At 35.4% G+C, this 17,935-nt stretch overlaps 1 protein-coding gene across 2 annotated transcripts in view; it reads right to left on the reverse strand.

Moving 5' to 3' along the window:
• LOC309820035 (cadherin-10) overlaps window positions 1-17,935 on the reverse strand; it is a gene marked incomplete at both ends in the record, with an annotated part of 122,784 nt that overhangs the window by 43,478 nt on the left and 61,371 nt on the right. For both annotated transcript variants that reach the window (XM_082650497.1, XM_082650496.1), the window contains 3 exons: window positions 10,947-11,114; window positions 11,681-11,800; window positions 13,335-13,629. In XM_082650497.1, coding sequence (XP_082506623.1) covers window positions 10,947-11,114; window positions 11,681-11,800; window positions 13,335-13,629 — 583 coding nt within the window. The remainder of the gene's footprint in view (window positions 1-10,946; window positions 11,115-11,680; window positions 11,801-13,334; window positions 13,630-17,935) is intronic.

The following is a 17,935-nucleotide window of genomic DNA, read 5'->3' on the forward strand; positions in this document are numbered from 1 at the left end:
AGCTTTGAGCATTTAAGTTAAATTAGAGCAAAATGAGATGCTGCAAGATGTCTTAGTTTCCTGTTCATACCATTGAAGAAAGCAAGAGGACAAAGCTTTTAGAGAAGCTGCCATTGATTCCCAGAGACTAGGGAATCCATCGTGATTCATTTCTTTGAAATTGTCTCCAAGTTAACTGGCATCAATAAATACACGCAATTGCAATGTGTAAGAACATAAAAAGTATATAGAATCAGGGGAGGTTAAGATAACCTTAGAGTCATTCATAAACATATTACATTGTACTAGGTACTCAGTCTCTGCAATGCGTCTTCCCTGGAATTGTAGGCTTACTAAAAACTCTGTAACAGCGGCTTAACTGAGTCTAAATATATTTGCACAGCTAGTTCTGTTTCTATATATCTCTCTCTATACTTACCCAGGGGTATTTTCCAAGTGTGTTCTAGAGGATACCATAACACAAAGGGACTTCGAATCCCCTGATGCAAAAATGCTAAATCGTTTAGTCTAAGGCAACTTTCCATGGGAATAACTGGAGAGCTCCAAGTGGATTTTTGTATAATTTCTATTTTTCTTAGAGAAGTATATATTTCATCATACTTGGGAATCGTACATTTCCTCAGTTATGTCACTCTAAACGTTTAGCTTAGCTGAGATCATCATGTCTGTTCTCACTTATATATCGTGTTGTGTACATCAGATCAACATAGTTCACCGTCTCCTAGGTATTTAAAACCACTATCTTTCTGCAAGAATCTTAATTTAAAACGTTCGAATCAAACTGAAATCCCTGTCTCTCTTCAAACAAGCTCTTCTGGTAGAAAACTAGAAAGTATCTTTTGCTCTCTTTCTCCCTCGAACCTTTTATCGACCTAATTACTACGTCCTACGGCTCAACTACTTAACTATATCTCAAATCCCTCCTCTCCTCAGCTTCAGTTCAGACTCTCATCAACCTTTGCTCTTCCGATCCAAGCAATGTGCTTCGTTGCTGCCAGAATAATTAGACAAAATGAAGAACTGTGCCTGGTGCTCTCCTAAAAAATACTCCCTTACATAATATATGTAGCATTTTATTTTTGTATCCAACCCTTTTCATGATGCTGACTCTGCTACATTTCCATTCTCATCTCTCACAACACCTGCTTCAAGCCCTGGGATCCAGCCACACCAAATCACACGCATTTCTCTGAATGTCACCTGTGTTCATTCCGTCCTCCCTAACAAAAATGCTCTCCCCCTCAATGCCTGTTTTCCTGCCTGGAAAACACTTAAATGTTTTTCTCTTTCTTGGTCCCCTTACCTCTGAAGTGTTGATCATTTTATGATTTAGGCTTTAATTGACAATTATAGTGTGAATGTTATTATATCATTCTCCAGTTATATGTGTGTATATAAGTTTACATGCATATGTGCATATATATGTGTATATGTACATACATGTGCATATATACTTACATTTATGCAACCTATATACAAACTCCACCTATATACAAAAGCAAGCAAAAGAGTGAAGGAGACTATGTGTGAGGGAAACTACAATATAATAAAATAAAAGTGTATATATGTTTATTTGTGTGTGTGTATGTGTGTGTGAGAGAGACAGAGAGAGAGAGAGGTGTTGTGTTTTATAATCTTTCAAACGGCAAACCATTTATGTATGTATTCTGTTTTTTATTTCTCTCTATAAAATTATTACTTTATTATTATTTCCTATCATATATCCTTCCACATAGTACGGCTTCAATCAGTGTTTAAAAAATCAAAGAATGCTTCAGTAACATTCTTTCTTTATAATTCTTACAAATTCTAAGTACTAGGACCATGGGGAAAAATCCTACAAATATTTGAGGCTATTTTTGTGATCACGGTAAAAATCAGAGCTATATCTAACCTATGTAAATTGTAGAACAGTGCCTTTGAATATAAGAATATTCATTTTCTTTAGATTAAAAAGGGAGAAAAGAGACATCTTTAATTTCATTCCCTTCTTTCTCAGGCTAAAGCATCTTCCTTGGGACATACCTGACTGTTTCTCTACTTGAAATGTGCTTGATAATTTTAAAATATGCAGATCAGCCTGGGGCCTACATTACCTTAGAATTCCCAGTAGAAGCAAGGTTGACTCTATTTACAAAGCGAAAATCAGCACTTATTAAATCAAACCTCCCTTGTACCAGGCAGGGATAATGGTAGTCTCACAGCTCACAGAAAGTACGTGTCTTAAATCCCTGCGTACATCATATAGACATCTCCTTGAATGACCTTGTTTCATGTAAACTTATCTATCTGCCAAGCAGCATAAGGATCCCAGCAAAGCAGTCACTCATGTTTGGTCCTTGGGTAATGCAAAAGCACTAACAAATAAAGCTTTGATTTTCCCGGGTATGTATGAAAATGCATGGACATTGTAAGAATTCAGTATGTCCTACTTAAAGTTGTTCCTGTAATCTATATACAAGTAGTGAATCACTGAATTAACTAAAGGCAAGATGTACCAGGGAAGATAAAGAGAGTCTTTGATGTACTAATTTCTTTCTTGGTGTAGTGGTTAGAAGCACAGATTTTTGAATCATCGAAACTGTATCCTCAACCTGGCTGTTATTTCTTTTCCAACTGTAGAATCATAAACAAGTGATTTAAGTTTCATGTTTCAGTTTTTCTTGAACTAATATAAAGGGGTAAATAAATATATGTTATATTATAATTATACAGGTATGAAGATTGAGTTAATTTTATATTTTACTGTGTTTAGTCCATGCTGTAACACTGTGCCTGTTACTATTATTTTTATACTGTTGCTTTATTTTATTTAAATGTGGGCAAATCAGACAATCCATATTTATGTAATTTAATGAGCTAAATAAAGTTAGTAGCCAATAAAGGTCATGCAGTTAAAACAAACAAACAAACCTAGGCACTGAGTGATTCTACAATTGCATAGTATGGCATCTGAATTAGCTATATTTGTGTATAATCTTTAAATATAATTTGATGGAAATATAAAGTGTTGGCATCAAAATACTCAGGAAATTAGAGTCTCATTTAATTTATTTGTACACCCAAGTGCCCATCATCTATAATTTATCTTAAAAAAATACTTTCCTATAAGTGAGAAATTCTGTGTTAATTTTCGGAACTGACAACCAAATGATGAAAAACGGATTTTTGTTACCATTCTCAATAAGTCATTGCGAAAAGATATAGTAAGCAGCAATAACTTCACTCTTTTGAGTGCACTTGGGCTAGATCTGTAATCTTGCATAATAAGTATCATATCAAATTCTCATAAATTTGATATTGATTACCTATATACATAATATTCTGAAACATCTTAAGAGGTCAAAGATAAATAAATACAAATAAGACCACCACTCAATCATATTATATTTTTTAGCAGTTTATAAATTTTCTCTCCTCATGAAATCCCAGCTCAGCTATTATGTAAATGTGTTCATTACTGCTTCCTGACTTCCACTTGTCCACCTAAGCTGTCTGCAAACATGTTTGTGACTCAGTACTAAGTAGATCAGGGGCATGGTTCTATGAGAGCTGGATTTCTCTGGAGGCCATACTCACTGTTAAGTAGGATGAGAAAAATAATCTCCTCTCTCTTTTCTGTGATACAATGTGTGGGAGAGCAGCTACATTTGAATAACAAGCTGTGGTCTTCTCAAACTATGTTCTAGAGTTGGCTCTTTTTGTGGGTTGGAATTTTTTATCTGATCTCAGATGTTTAGTCTTTCTTTCTTCTTGAGTCCTAGTAACTGTCCCATCCAAGTACTAGAGCCAAGTCCTAGGCACCAGCTGGTTGACTGGGACCCTGACCATCGACATAACCGCTTTCGTAAACTCTTTTCTTCTAGGCCTGGACCTTCCTTTCTGATGTCTATTTTTTGTTTTGTCTTTCTTTTTCTTTTCTTCTTTTTTAGGAACGGATTTGAGAGAGTCTTACCGTACAACATTCTCTTCTGTATTAAGACAAAGATGTTGGGAGCTGCTATTCAGTGCTCATCTCTGCAGATCAGCTATTCCTTAATCACTGATTCTTGTCTAGATGAAAATTAGTATCATAGCATTTTTCCAGAGCCACTTTTTTAAAAGGCCATTTGGGCACAAATTCCATTGTTCTGGGTGTTTTTGCCAAGCCCTACAATGATCAGGTTCCAGTAATTTAATCTCTTCATAGACCTTTTCCATGGAGCCTATTTTGTTTTTCTGATGTTAGGGAAAGAAGGAAGGATGTGACGTAAAAGAGACTAAAATATTCAAGTGAGAATACCAGGTGGATAGAATACAGGTGATGGAGTATAACTTTTGTCTCTGTTAGCACAATGAAACATAGTGAAATTCAAGGACCATTGAACACTGACTGCTTGGAGAGCAGGAACATTTGCTCTGGAGTCCTCATCCATGGATGTTCATTTGTTCATATGAGGTACATCGCCGAGATTATAGGTATCTCCTGGCTTAAGGCACTTTTTTTCATCTCTTGTGGGCCATTAATGAATAGGAGCACAGCATCAGAGCAATAAAGACAAGATTTGAAACACTGGTCATACTCCTTGAGAAGGAAGAAGGAAGGGGAGAAAAACCCTTGTGTATGGAGAACCTTTATATGTTACAGTTACTACTGAAAACATTTTATATATGACCTTATTTCTTAATTGTAGCATTCTAAGTACTGTACATATAGAAACTGATGTCTAGAGGAGCTGAATTGTCTAATTTTATGCATTTTCAGTTTTTAAAATTATTCAGGTCTCCTTCGAGAAGTCTCCCCTATTCATGCTTCCTAAAATAGCACCCCTGTCATTCTCTAGTCCTTTATTCTGCTTTCTATTCTGCATGCACTTACCCCATTGCCAGACATCATATTATGTATTCATGTGATTATCACTTTATTTTCTACACCTTCCTCCAGTAGTCTATGTCCTTGGTTGGCCACTGAAGCCCTAATTCCTGCTATGAGCCTGGACAAAGGAGGCTCTCAAAATTATCTACTGAACCACCCTTAATCCAGGATTTATTTTTAACTATTACAATATATTCCTTTTCTATTTCATTTTCTTGTTCACCTCAGCTTCTTAAAGTGCAGGCATTATTTCTTTGATCGTCTTCCTGACTTTCTTTTATTCCTCAATTTACTACCCTCCAGCTTCTTTGAAATGATTTCTACTAAAACCAATTGGGAAAGATCATCCACAATTACCCCCATTTTGCTATTCAGCACTCATTTTATCTGACTTCGAAGCAATTGTCTCATTTGTCCTTTTCTATCCTTTGTTATTCTGGTTTTCTTGTATCAAGTTACAAAAATAGATAAAAAATAGAAAAGCAAACATTAAAGGCATCACCAAAGATAACCCTCACGACCGCTTTGAAGCAGTCCTTTACCATTTTTTTTTTTTACCTGCACAGAATATGCCCTTTGCATATCCTACATTGGTAATTTTGCTAATTCCCAACTTCATGAACTCTCCTTCCTTTCCTGCCCTTATTGCTTTTAGTAGTCTGAAGAAAGGATTTATATCAAAAGAGAAATTCTCCAGAAAACCTTTCACTGCAAAAGATGCACTCAATCCTCCTTCCCCATATTTGGAAAAGTGCTGCTCTTCCATACACCCATTAAATTCTGTCAGACATGTCATTTCATATTGAAATATTCTCTCCCCTCCTCGACAGTAAGCCAGTTGTAATCAGGAATCAAGATGTTAGGGAACTGTTGATGGAAAGTGCCCGCCCTGGCCAGGCACAATAATAACTGCTTGCATTGGTTGTTTCACAACAGGAGATCTCAGTAAGGAACAAGGTGCTGCCACTGAAAACTAAATGGGAGAATTCAAGAGGGGCCAAAAGGAGGGAGGAGATGCCAGCCCATAATATGTCCCGCCAACCTTCCAGAAACCCTCATACTAACACCCATCTTTGTTGAGATGCGCGCACCACCAGGAAGTACCCTGAGTCAGAGCAAATATGGGCACAAGCAAGATGATTGATCAGAGGCAACCGGGAAAGCTAACCCCACTACCATGAAACCTGAGACAGCGAGCCACATGGCAGAGCAGTTCTCCTGGGTTCCCTTACCCTGCTGCTCTCCGCCCGGATGCCCCTTCCCAATAAAGTCTTTTGCTTTGTCGGTATGTGTGTCTCCTCGGACAATTCATTTCAGAGTGTTAGACAAGAGCCCATTCTTGGGCCCTGAAAAGTAGCCCCTTCTGGTAACAAAACTTATTAACCTTCATGGGCTTAATTGCAAGCACAGTGCTTATCAGTGGAAGGTAAACAATAGATTTTTGTCTTCACTAATTGTTTTTAAAATTAAAGTCACTTGAAATAATCCAGGATTCTGAAATAATTTCAACAGAGATATTGTTTTGGTAGTGAAAATACAATTTAATATCTGGAGCAAAAGAACCTAAAAGACTTTTGGAACTCAGTTTTCAGGTGCACCCCAGCCTTCTAATCCATTACCTCTCTTTTAGAATCATACTAAGGTGTACATGTCCTATTAATGTTCACATATTTATATACCTCTAAAATCACAAGAGTATGATGGTAACTTAGGCACACAGTTATGCGTTTGTTAATTCCAACAATAATTGACTATTGCCAATGTTCCTGTGAGTGTAGGGCTCCCTGATCTAATCTCCCACTAACCTCCTTGTTGTTTGGTAAGATCCAACCACTCTGGTCTTCATTTCTTGATATTCAACTTCTATTCAACATCATTCAACTTCCAACTCAGGGTTTCCCATATTCTGTTCCCTCTGCTTGAAGGACTTTTCCCATCTCTTTGTATGGTGAGCCTATTCCATCTTGCAGTGTTTGGATTTAGTATCCCTTCTTGAGCAAGTCCTTCCCTTATCCTTTTCCTTGGAACACTTGTGTTCCTCTTTTTAACCAGAACTGAGCCAATACCTTGTATGTATAGAATTGTTTTCTTATGTATCATCTGCCTCCCCTGCTTTAATGAAAGGTCATAGGGACAAAAAAAAGTTGTTTTTTTTTTTAACAATATTCATATGTCTTTTTTCTAAAATAATGTTTGGTGCAAGAGTGTTCTCAATAAATATTTTTAGATAAAAAAATTTCTGATTTCACTTGAACAGTTCCTCAGATAATATCAAAGTTTCTCAACCTCACCTCTGATGACATTTTGGGCCAGGTAATTCTTTGTCATGTGAACTGTAGGGATGGTTAGCAGCATCCTTGCTTACACCCAATAGATGCCAGTAGTACCCACCAGTTGAGACAAACAGACATGTCTTAAGACCTTGCTAAATGTCCTTTGGGGGACAAAACTGTCCCTGATTGAGAATGATTGTTATAGACCCACACAATAAATAAGCTAAACAATGAAGGAGGACATGTGGGCTTTCACTTGTCTTTGTCCCCTCCAAATGATGGAGATTTTTATCTTCCACAGATGTACCATATTGGGAAATGTGGAATTTGGATCAATCTGTATGAAAGGTTAAGTTTTGACTCTACTTTTATAATATTGAAAAATAATAATAATACAGCAGTACTTGCACAAATCAATATTACTGAGCACATAAATACACTAGTGCCAGCCACTGAGTCAAGCGTTTCATATAACTTAAATCAGCGGTCTCCAACCTTTTTGGCACCAGGGACCGGTTTCATGGAAGACGATTTTTCCATGGATGGGGTCGGGGGGATGGTTGAGGCAGTCATGCGAGCGATGGGGAGCGGTGGGGAGTGGCAAATGAAGCTTTTCTCGCTCACCCAATGCTCACCTCTTGCTGTGCGGCCTGGTTCCTAACAGGCTGCGCACTGGTAGGGGGTTGGGGACCCTGCTTTAAATTATTTAGTCTTACCACTCCATGGGGTAGGCACTGCTATCCAGTTTTACTGAAAGGCACTGAAATGGCACCTTTCTACTAAAAGGTCAGTTCAATGGAGCAAGGTGAAAAAGCTACTAAGTGAAGAAGACAGCATTGGGATTCAAGAGGATGACTCCACAGTCTGTCCTGAACTGTCCCATATGGCAGCCACTAGCCAAGTCACTAACCCTCATGCAGCTACTGACTAGAAGTGTCATTAGTCTGACTTGAGCCTTGATGTAACTGGAAAATACTTAATGAAAGAGGATATTTCAAAGAATTATGGAACAAGAGAATGTAAAACATCTGAATAAGTTTTATATTGATGATATGTTTAAAGGATAATATTGGGTTAAAATATATGATTAAAATAAATGTCTCTCCTGCTTATTTTATTTTTTTAATATGGCTGATAGAAAATTTACAATTACTATTGTGGCACACATTTTTGTTTTGCATATTTCTATTAGGCAGTACTAGTTTGTCTTCTTTATTATTTCCACTCTGAACCTCCTTTACTTCTTCCGTATATTGGGTATAAGGATAATAACAATGAGTCTACACGAGTTAGTTGCAAGTTTCAGTGATATGCTACATATGAAGGTCTTCATAAACTGTGGAACTCCCTCCAAACCTCGGCTATTTAATGAAATAATATGAGAAATTAAAAACTAGTTTTCCGCATGTTAGGTGACTTAGACTATAAGTAACATTTTAATTGCCATGACTGAGTGTTCCCAACAGTAAGATATGGTTGCAAATGTTCATAGGAGAAAAGATAATTGAGAAAACAAAGATCCATAAATTATGTTTCCATCTATAATTAAACAATAATGAGACAAGATACAGGATGCTCTAAAACTTCTCATAATATATTGTGTTGTACATCTGGAGTTGGTCATGGACTTCAAACCACCTCTGCTATTACTTGCAGTTGGCCTTAATGTCTATAATGTTCGTTTTCTCATCTGTAGAATGGAGATCAGAATACTGACCTCAATGAGTTGTTTTGATAAAATAAAGTAGGTCAGTAAATAACTGATACAGGGTGACATAAAAACGCCATTCAGAAAACATGTTATGCTATTGCTGTTTCTTTTTTTAATTATTATTACTATTATTATTATGTCAGGCTTGTGTAATGTGCCTACCAGATACCAGCCACAAATTCTGACTTAACAAAAGAAAAGAAAGTAATTAGTGAATGAATTAATAAAGGTGTTACAGTAGAAGAAAAATGATAAAATGAATTTTTATCAGATATTTTCATCTTTCAAATGTCTAGTTTTTCCATTTAATTAGAAGCTATTAATTTGCTTATCAAATGCATAATTTTTAAATGGACTGTATTTTGGACACATGTATATATGTTCCTGAGAATTTAAACTATAATAATCCTCTTAATGGTCATTTATTACTCATAAAATACTTTTTTCACAAATATTTTTGCTCATTGTGGATTATGCAACCACTTAACAGTTTGTTCTCCTATATTTGCATGTCCATTCTCCTGGTAACAGGATCATGCTAAGAGGTGGTTAGAAATACATATAAAATGTGAAATTTAAATTGTAGTGCAACGAGGCATGTCTTTAGACCTGTTCTAAAAGAACTATAAAGATTTATTATTGGTTTGCCTTTCCCTGCTGATGCTAAAGGTAACCTGAAGTTGAAACTTGATAATTTGAAAACAGCATAAGCAAACACCCTTCTCTGTGTTTTGGGCCAAACACCACAGTAGCAATCCTGAGGAGCATGTACCTTAAATATCTAACAAAATATCATAAAAACACATAAGCATATGATTAGTCCACTCAAGAATATTCTCTCTGAATTTTGTAATCTTTCCACACATGTGATTTTAAACAATTCAACTAAAATCATGCACTATTAATAAAGTTAGATAAAAATAGTACAAGAAAAGAGGTGAAATGCTTTTAAAGAGTCAAAATAATACAGTGAATTCTTAGACTGTAATTCTTTCTGTGTAATGGTCTTTAGTATAAAGATATAAATATCACGAAAAGCTATTGCTTTTTACACTTTAATACTTTATCACAAAGTTATTTAAGGCAAAAAACAAATAAACTAAAATTGGGGGATCAATTTAGAAGTTAATACACAGCAAATGTTAAAAATTAAAAACACAGATCATACTAAAGCCTGTGTTTTATGCCACATTTCCTAACAACGTGAGATTCCATCTTGAAGTAAAGGGTCTTTTAGATTAGCAGGAAATTGGCTGAGTCTTGGCGGTGTCCATTGAGACCCAATATCATCCTCTCTAGCTGCATGTCTACCAAATTTGTATAAGAAAGGAGAATAAATAAATGTAATTATATGGTCAGAAGCTAATGGTTCTTAACCTCTTCTTGATTTATTTTGAGAATTTGAAGGTTTCATTCTAAACCACAAAATAAATCTATAAATAAATCAAAAATACAAAATGCTTTAGTATGACTGCCATTCCAAACACAGATATTACATGCAAGTCTGACACAGTGATATTAAATGGAAGTCTGATTAGTTTGTAAGGTTCCCCCTATGTAGTTCTTTCTGGCTAAGTTCTAACAATATGGCAACTTAGTTATTTTATTGAAAAATTTTACCCTTGGGTTAGAATCTTCCTTATTAAATTCTAAGTAGAAATAAACACATTCATTGTAGAAGTATAATTTAGTTTTTATTTTAATAAAACATTTCCTTTGTTGACAGAAATAGTTCTTAGATGATAGACTATATATATGTATATATATATATAGAGAGAGAGAGACAGTACATATGTAAACTTGCATGTGTATATATATATATATATATATATATAGAGAGAGAGAGAGAGAGAGAGAGAGAGAGAGAGAGAGAGTGGTTTTGTGATCATAGATCCCTCTGTCTCTGAATGAACTATGTTTGAAATATTTAACTTCTATCTTTTGATAACAGTGAATTCATCAGCATATACATCTATTTTTTTTCTTCATTTTTGTAGCACAGTTTTGGTCTGTTTTAAATGAAATGATTGACAATTGCTTTTTCTCCTCTTTTCTGTTTTTACTCTAAAGCTTTTGCCCTGCAGAAACACCATTAAAGACAGCTTACTCTGGGGGAAGCGTGGTGGATTGTCATTGACGTCTGTCAGCGTGATGTTGACCGTGGTGGTCCCTGATAAGCCTCCCATCTGGCCACCCATGTCTTTGGCCTGGATTACCACTTGATATTGCTCCCTGTTTTCTCTGTTCATGTTTGGTAAAGCAGTCCTGATGATACCTTGAAGAAAATGGAAAAACTTTTATTATGCTCATTAAAATCTCAATTATTAGTTGATTAAGCTCACAATTGTAAATCCAAAATAGTAGTGATTTTTGAAAGATGAAAACGCTTTTGCTATTAATTTTCATTGTCTAGAAATTGTAAAAATGATTCTATGTAAATATTTGATGATTTGTGTTGTTTTTCTATTTCCTAAAGAATATCGTATGCACTGTCTACTGCCCTAAACCCAGATGCAAAAACATAAAAGCAGGTATATTCCCATTAGCTCGCTCGATCATTCAACTCTGAGTTCTTAAATCTTTAACTGTGGCATCATCATTTCATCATTCTTCTGTGAGTATTAATGTTAGGATTTTGTTATTTTCCCACCTTTTTTTTTTTTTTTTTTTTTTTTTGCAGTACACGGACCTCTCACTGTTGTGGCCCTGTGTCCCCTGCATCGGCAGGCGCACTCTCAACCACTGTGCCACCAGGGAAGCCCTTTATTTATTTATTTATTTTTTACTTATAAATATCATAAAGACTACTAAATGAACAAACACTGATTCATGATTCCTGACCTGTTTCAGGTTCCACAGAGAAATATGGCTGCCCTTGAAGTATGCTGTAAATGACTCTGGCGCTGTTCCCATAGGAAGGGTCATCGGCATCTGTAGCTGTGACTTGCACCACAGAAGTACCTGAAGTATCCAAATTCAGCTTAGTTCTGCACAGTACCAGAAGGAGGAGCAAAAGCACTGGTTTTCATGGAAGACTTCAATGATTTTTGGCTTTAATAATGACCTCTTAAAGAAACATTCATATATAATTTAGATGAAAATAATATATATATAGTGTATTGTAGGTAAACTTTGAATTCAACAACATATTTTATTTAGCCAACAGGTGTATTTTCATACATGCAATAGATAATGCTACAGTGTATCAGATTATAATAAATGCAGACACTTTACAAATGCTCGGGTTTGATATTTAAATTCATTTTCACATAACAGATTTGTTTTGTGTAAAGGGCATATCTAATCACAAAGGAGTAAGTATGCTCTTTTTTCTCTCTCTCCACTAATTAACTATAAAAATAATTAACATCTGTTCTAGAATACGATTTTATGAATAGATTAAATTCTAAATTTAGAAACAAACCAAGATGATCCCAAGTCCCAAGAACTATTAGAAGCTATTTAATAAAGTTCAAAATATATAAAAGGGCTTTATATTAAGGTGATTGCCAAAAGTCCTTGGGATTTAGTGAAGTAAATATTAAATAATAATCTCTGAACAATGCTTTTGAGAACTGCAGTTGGAAATTTTCTATTAAAATTTTTACAAGGAAAAAATGTATCAGAATTGTTTCATCAGTTTATACTTCTCCCACATTTGAGAAATGATCTATTCTACTAAATCCAAATACATTATCTCTAAAAATGTTATTGTTTTTTGATGTTTAATTTTCTGTGATTCTCTATTTAGCAAAAACATGAAATCAATTTTAACTTTCTTTGCCTACAAATACACCCTCCATTTATTTACATCGAAAAAGGAATTCTATTTTCTTGAATGTTATACTTCCAGTTTTTTCACGCCTTCTGTCTTACTGCTTCTGCAACCTAACTTTAAATTCTGTATCAGTTTGTGATTAGCTGTTGATTTTCAACTGGTTTATTTGAATAAGAGATTTATATCAGCAGAGTTTTATATATAATGGTTAAATTGAAAGGATGTTTTAAAATATTTAATGTGAAGTAATAGAAAATCTAATTAATTCCAATGTTCATAACATCTAGATAATCCAGACAAACTCTTTAGGCAGATTATGACTAGAGTATATATGTAGACTCCAGATTACATTTATGGTGTTCTAAGTGTACTTATAATATATTTGGAGTCAGGACTTTACACAGCTGTTCTCCAAATCCATGTGACAAAAATTTGCATTTTCATAGTTTTCTACTGAAGGTCAATGGTATTTTCTTGGATTTTTGAAGGAAGTGTCTATTTATTGTACTGTAGAAACTTACAAACCCATAGGAAATTAGAAATGCATTCATCCTTTTTTTTTTCCTGACTCGTTTTGTAATTCAGAAGATTAAACACGTACTCTTAGCAGGGAGTCAAATATGATTTCAAGTAATTGATCATAATGTTTTAAGAATTTCTTGATAATTATTTTTTATACTTTTTGAATACCGTCATAAACACTGTAAATGAACTTACCTACAACAGACATTTCGGGAACACTCGCCGTATAAATTTCCTCTGGGAATGTGGGCTCATTGTCATTGATATCATGGATTTTGATCACAAACTCAGACTCCGGTTCTACTGGCCTCAAAGTTCTTCTGTTTATAGCTTGTGCACGTAGAGTATAAAAGGCCTTTTCTTCCCTATCAATTCTTCTTGTGGCATGAATGTCACCTGTTTTTTCATCAATAATGAAAAGAGTACCAGCTCCATCTCCAGACAAAATATATTTGAGGGATCCATCTCCTTTATCTTGGTCTGAATGAAGCTAGGGGGAATAAAAATGAGCATATCCATGATAATGTCTAAAGATACATAATGCAGAAAGAATTCAAAGAAGGTCTCTCAGGTCACATCTTTGAAAAATGGGGTCAGTTATCTTAGTTCTTGAAATGAGAGTTGAATAAGTATGATCACACTCATCTATATACTTTAAACAATAGGACTAGCCTTTTACATATCAGTGTGATTTTTATTCTAAATGGAAAAAAGTAATAAAAATAAACCAAACACAGCTCCTTTCTTTGCTTTGCTCGGTAAATAACCATTTCCGTAGGCAAATAACTCCTGACAAAGACATAAGTCATTAGTCTTGATATGCTGGTGTAAACATTGCTTCTCTCATCTCTTTCTTTGAGTGGCAAATACTTTTACTCTCATATTATGCAAGAAATTTATTTCCTGTAAACTTATTTTTAATTATTGTATTTCTGTTGGGGAATTAGCAATATTTTAAGAACTGTAAGACAGGCAAAGTTGCATGAGACATGGCTTCTATGTTAGAAGCCCTACCCATCATTCTCTGATTCACATGAATGACAACAACTGCCCCAGAAATATTTGTGGGGTTCAGAATAGATGTCTATATAACACCTGCCTATATATTTTAAGTTATAAATCAAATTAGTAAACTATAAAATAAAATATGCTCTATCTAGTCTCCTACCTTGTCAAATCTATCTTCTTAACAACTGCAAACAACAAGTTCTGTGTAGAAACAATGCAATGTAGGGCAAGCCTTTTTCTTGCCTCCTTGCTTATGCCCACAACACTAATCTTCCACAATCTAGTCATCATGTCAAAGAGCTTGGCATGCATTCATGTGGATATATCAGCCTAGCCCACATCCCATCCCAGTGCTAATGCTTGCCCAGGAGCCCATGTGTCATGGGCAAATTCCATCTACAATTGCCCTGTGGTATCTGTGGGGGATTGGTCCCAGGACCCCCGTGGATGCCAAAATCTGAGGATGCTTGAATCCCTTACATAAAATGGCATAGTGTAGTAAGCCCTCAGTATCCATGGGTTCAACATCCATGGATTCAACCACCCATGGATTGTGCACTATGTTTACCACCTGTGGTTGGTTGAATCTACAGACACTGAGCCCACAGATGTGGAGGGGTGATTGTATATAGTTTTTTAACAGATGCACACTAGGCCAGCCCTCAGGATTAAGGGTACATATAACAATGGGTAAATCTGGCCGTTGGTAGACTGACTTGGAGAAGAGACTCTCCAGGTCCTAGAAGCAAGTTCAAGGATGTTTGGGCGGGAAATAATGGGTCCCAAGTACTTCAAGGATCGTCTGGAAATGGATGTGCAGGTTCCAGATGTGAATATCCCCCTGCCTGTCATGGAATTCATACCCTGAGGGAGAGACTTAGCCATAGGAGGAACAGAGCATGGCTTTGTAAAACACAAGGATTGTAAGTTTTTCTCTAATTGTACCACCACACCAATAATTTTTTTTTTTAATGTTAAGATCATATTTCCTTATTTGCAGTAAGAGATTATGCTTTAAAATTTTTATTTTGCTTTTTATCTGATAAGAAATAGAAAAAGAATGTGTAGATTTTCCAAGTTTTGATAAAGCATATATTATAACTTAGATATCATCATGCACATGTTGTCTTTTTTAAATTTGAGGTATAGCTTTACAATATTGTGTTAGTTTCAGGTATACAGCAAAGTGATTTTGTTATATATTCTTTTTTTAAAATTCTTTTCCATTATAGGTTATTACAAGATATTGAATATAGTTTCCTGTGCTATACAGTAAACTCTCATTGTTTATGTATTTTATATACAGTAATGTGTATCTGTTAACCCCATACTCCTAATTTATCCCTCTTCCTCCTTCCCCTTTGGTAATAAGTTTGTTTTTTATGTCTGTAAGTCTGTTTCTGTTTTGTAAATAAGTTCATTTGTAGCATGTTGTCTTTTTTAATATTCATACAAAATATAGTCATAAATTGGAATAGGCATACTGACCTGTAGCCTAGAAAAATAAAAACTGGAGACAATATCCTTCCAGTATGCAAAATGTTATAGAGTTAGATATTTATCTGAGTAGGTTTGACTTTTGCTCTTTAGATTATTTAAATCAACAAAAATTTTCATCTATTTACCTGTAGAAGTATTACCCTGATTATATTCTCTTTAAAGTAGAATTTTGTTTCTTTATTTGAAAGTTTCTTTTTTCTTTATAGGTGCTTATATCAATGAACTTGGCTGTGAGAACAGTTTTATGTGGATATCAAAAATGTTTAACTTAAATAAATATTTAACTCCTCCCCAATATATTTTATTACTGGGTAGGTAATACAATATATAGGTAATACAATATATTATATACAACTGCTGGGTTTACAAAAGCAGTCTATATTTTTGTTAATGGTTTGTAATAATCAGCATTTAGCCATTAAATTTGGATCAAACTCCATTTTTCTGATTTTTGGATAAATAACTCAGTATTACAGATATAATAGGAAAAAAACCCTCCAAATAGATATGTACTTTGGAGAAAAAGATATAGAAGTCAGGCAACAAATAATTTTTTACTGCATTTTTAGTTATTCATAAACAACAAAGTAAGGTTGAGAAACAAGAAATATCTGCTTTTAACTAAACAGCTCTCGGAAGTAACATATGACTGTGTTGTCCAGGGAACTACTCTCAAAAAGTCACAAGAGGGGCTTTCTTGGTGGCACAGTGGTTGAGAGTCCGCCTGCCGATGCAGGGGACACGGGTTCGTGCCCCGGTCTGGGAAGATCCCACATGCCGCGGAGCGGCTGGGCCTGTGAGCCATGGCCGCTGAGCCTGCACATTCGGAGCCTGCGCGTCCGGAGCCTGTGCTCCGCAACAGGAGAGGCCACAGCAGTGAGAGGCCTTCAGTCTTGTGACTTTTTTTTTTTTTTTTACGGTACGCGGGCCTCTCACCGTCGTGGCTTCTCCCGTTGCGGAGCACAGGCTCCGGATGCGCAGGCTCAGCGGCCATGGCTCACGGGCCCAGCCGCTCCGCGGCATGCGGGATCCTCTGGGACCGGGGCACGAACCCGTGTCCCCTGCCTTGGCAGGCGGACTCTCAACCACTGCGCCACCAGGGAAGCCCAAGATAGAAGCTTTTTAGTCACTGAAATGCACATAGTTGCTGGGAAATTTTCCAATTATATAAATGTACAATAATGTGGCAATTTTCCAAATGACAGATATAAGCATTGCATATTTCTTATTCTGTCCGGGAATCAAAATAGTTCAAGAAAAGATTATTGATATTATCAATCATCTGATCATATAACTTTGTGATTTGTACTGGACAGTTATGATGTTTATTGTCTATTCATTCAACAATTTTAATTGAGAAATATTTATTTACTCTCATAAGAATCAGGTAGTTCTAAAAGTAAATGAACAATTCCATCCTAGTGCTATGGAAGATTCAAACACAGTGTGTAATGGAATTTCACAGGATAGTCCCTAAACTAGCCTACAGGAATGAGTGAGGATTTCCTTAAGCATATATCACCTAAGTTACGTGATAAAGAATGAGTAGAGGTTAAAACCTGGGAATTTTTTTTTGCATTTTACAAATTTTACACCTCATAAAGGACACTGGATGAATATAGAAGGTAGATTCAGAGTGGAGAAGGAAATAAGACAAGATGGGAATCATTAAGACCAGTTCTCTTCTAGTCGGTTAGACATGCAAAAAAAAAAGTTGCTAGTATAATGATATTTTAATTTTTATAAAGCTCTGTTTTGGAATATGAATCACAGCAGGATTTTTACCTTCACTTATACTACAGAGAGTGAAAATTAAATCTTGTAATTGGACCACATAGGGTGGCAGTTTCCGTTGGATTAGAAAATTGAACATGATAGTTGGGAATCAAAGTGATGAGGGTTGGAAACTGGACTGTTGGTTTCGTGAGTCGGAAATGAAAAGATTTCTACCTTATAATTAAGAGAAACAAATTAGATCTATGAATTTATGTGTTTCTTTTAAGAAATCAGACGTAATAATTTTTTCTTGAACTGTGTGAGAGCCTGCATAAAAGAAAAGAAAAAGCATTTTCTTTTCTTACAGAGGAAACAACGGAACACTAACACTAGAATAAAAGGACAAAAATGACCATATTTGGGGGCTTGACATTAGTCTATGTTTATTGAAATATTATTTAAATAAACATATTTGAGAATTGGACAAGGAAAGAGACTGCAATAGATATGTACTATGAGGCAGAGACATGCATTTCTAGATGTCCTAAGACTTGGGAAGTTGCTTTCTGCCC

This window comes from Grampus griseus (assembly GCF_964374135.1).
Source record: "Grampus griseus genome assembly, chromosome: 3".
Lineage (NCBI taxonomy): Eukaryota > Metazoa > Chordata > Mammalia > Artiodactyla > Delphinidae > Grampus > Grampus griseus.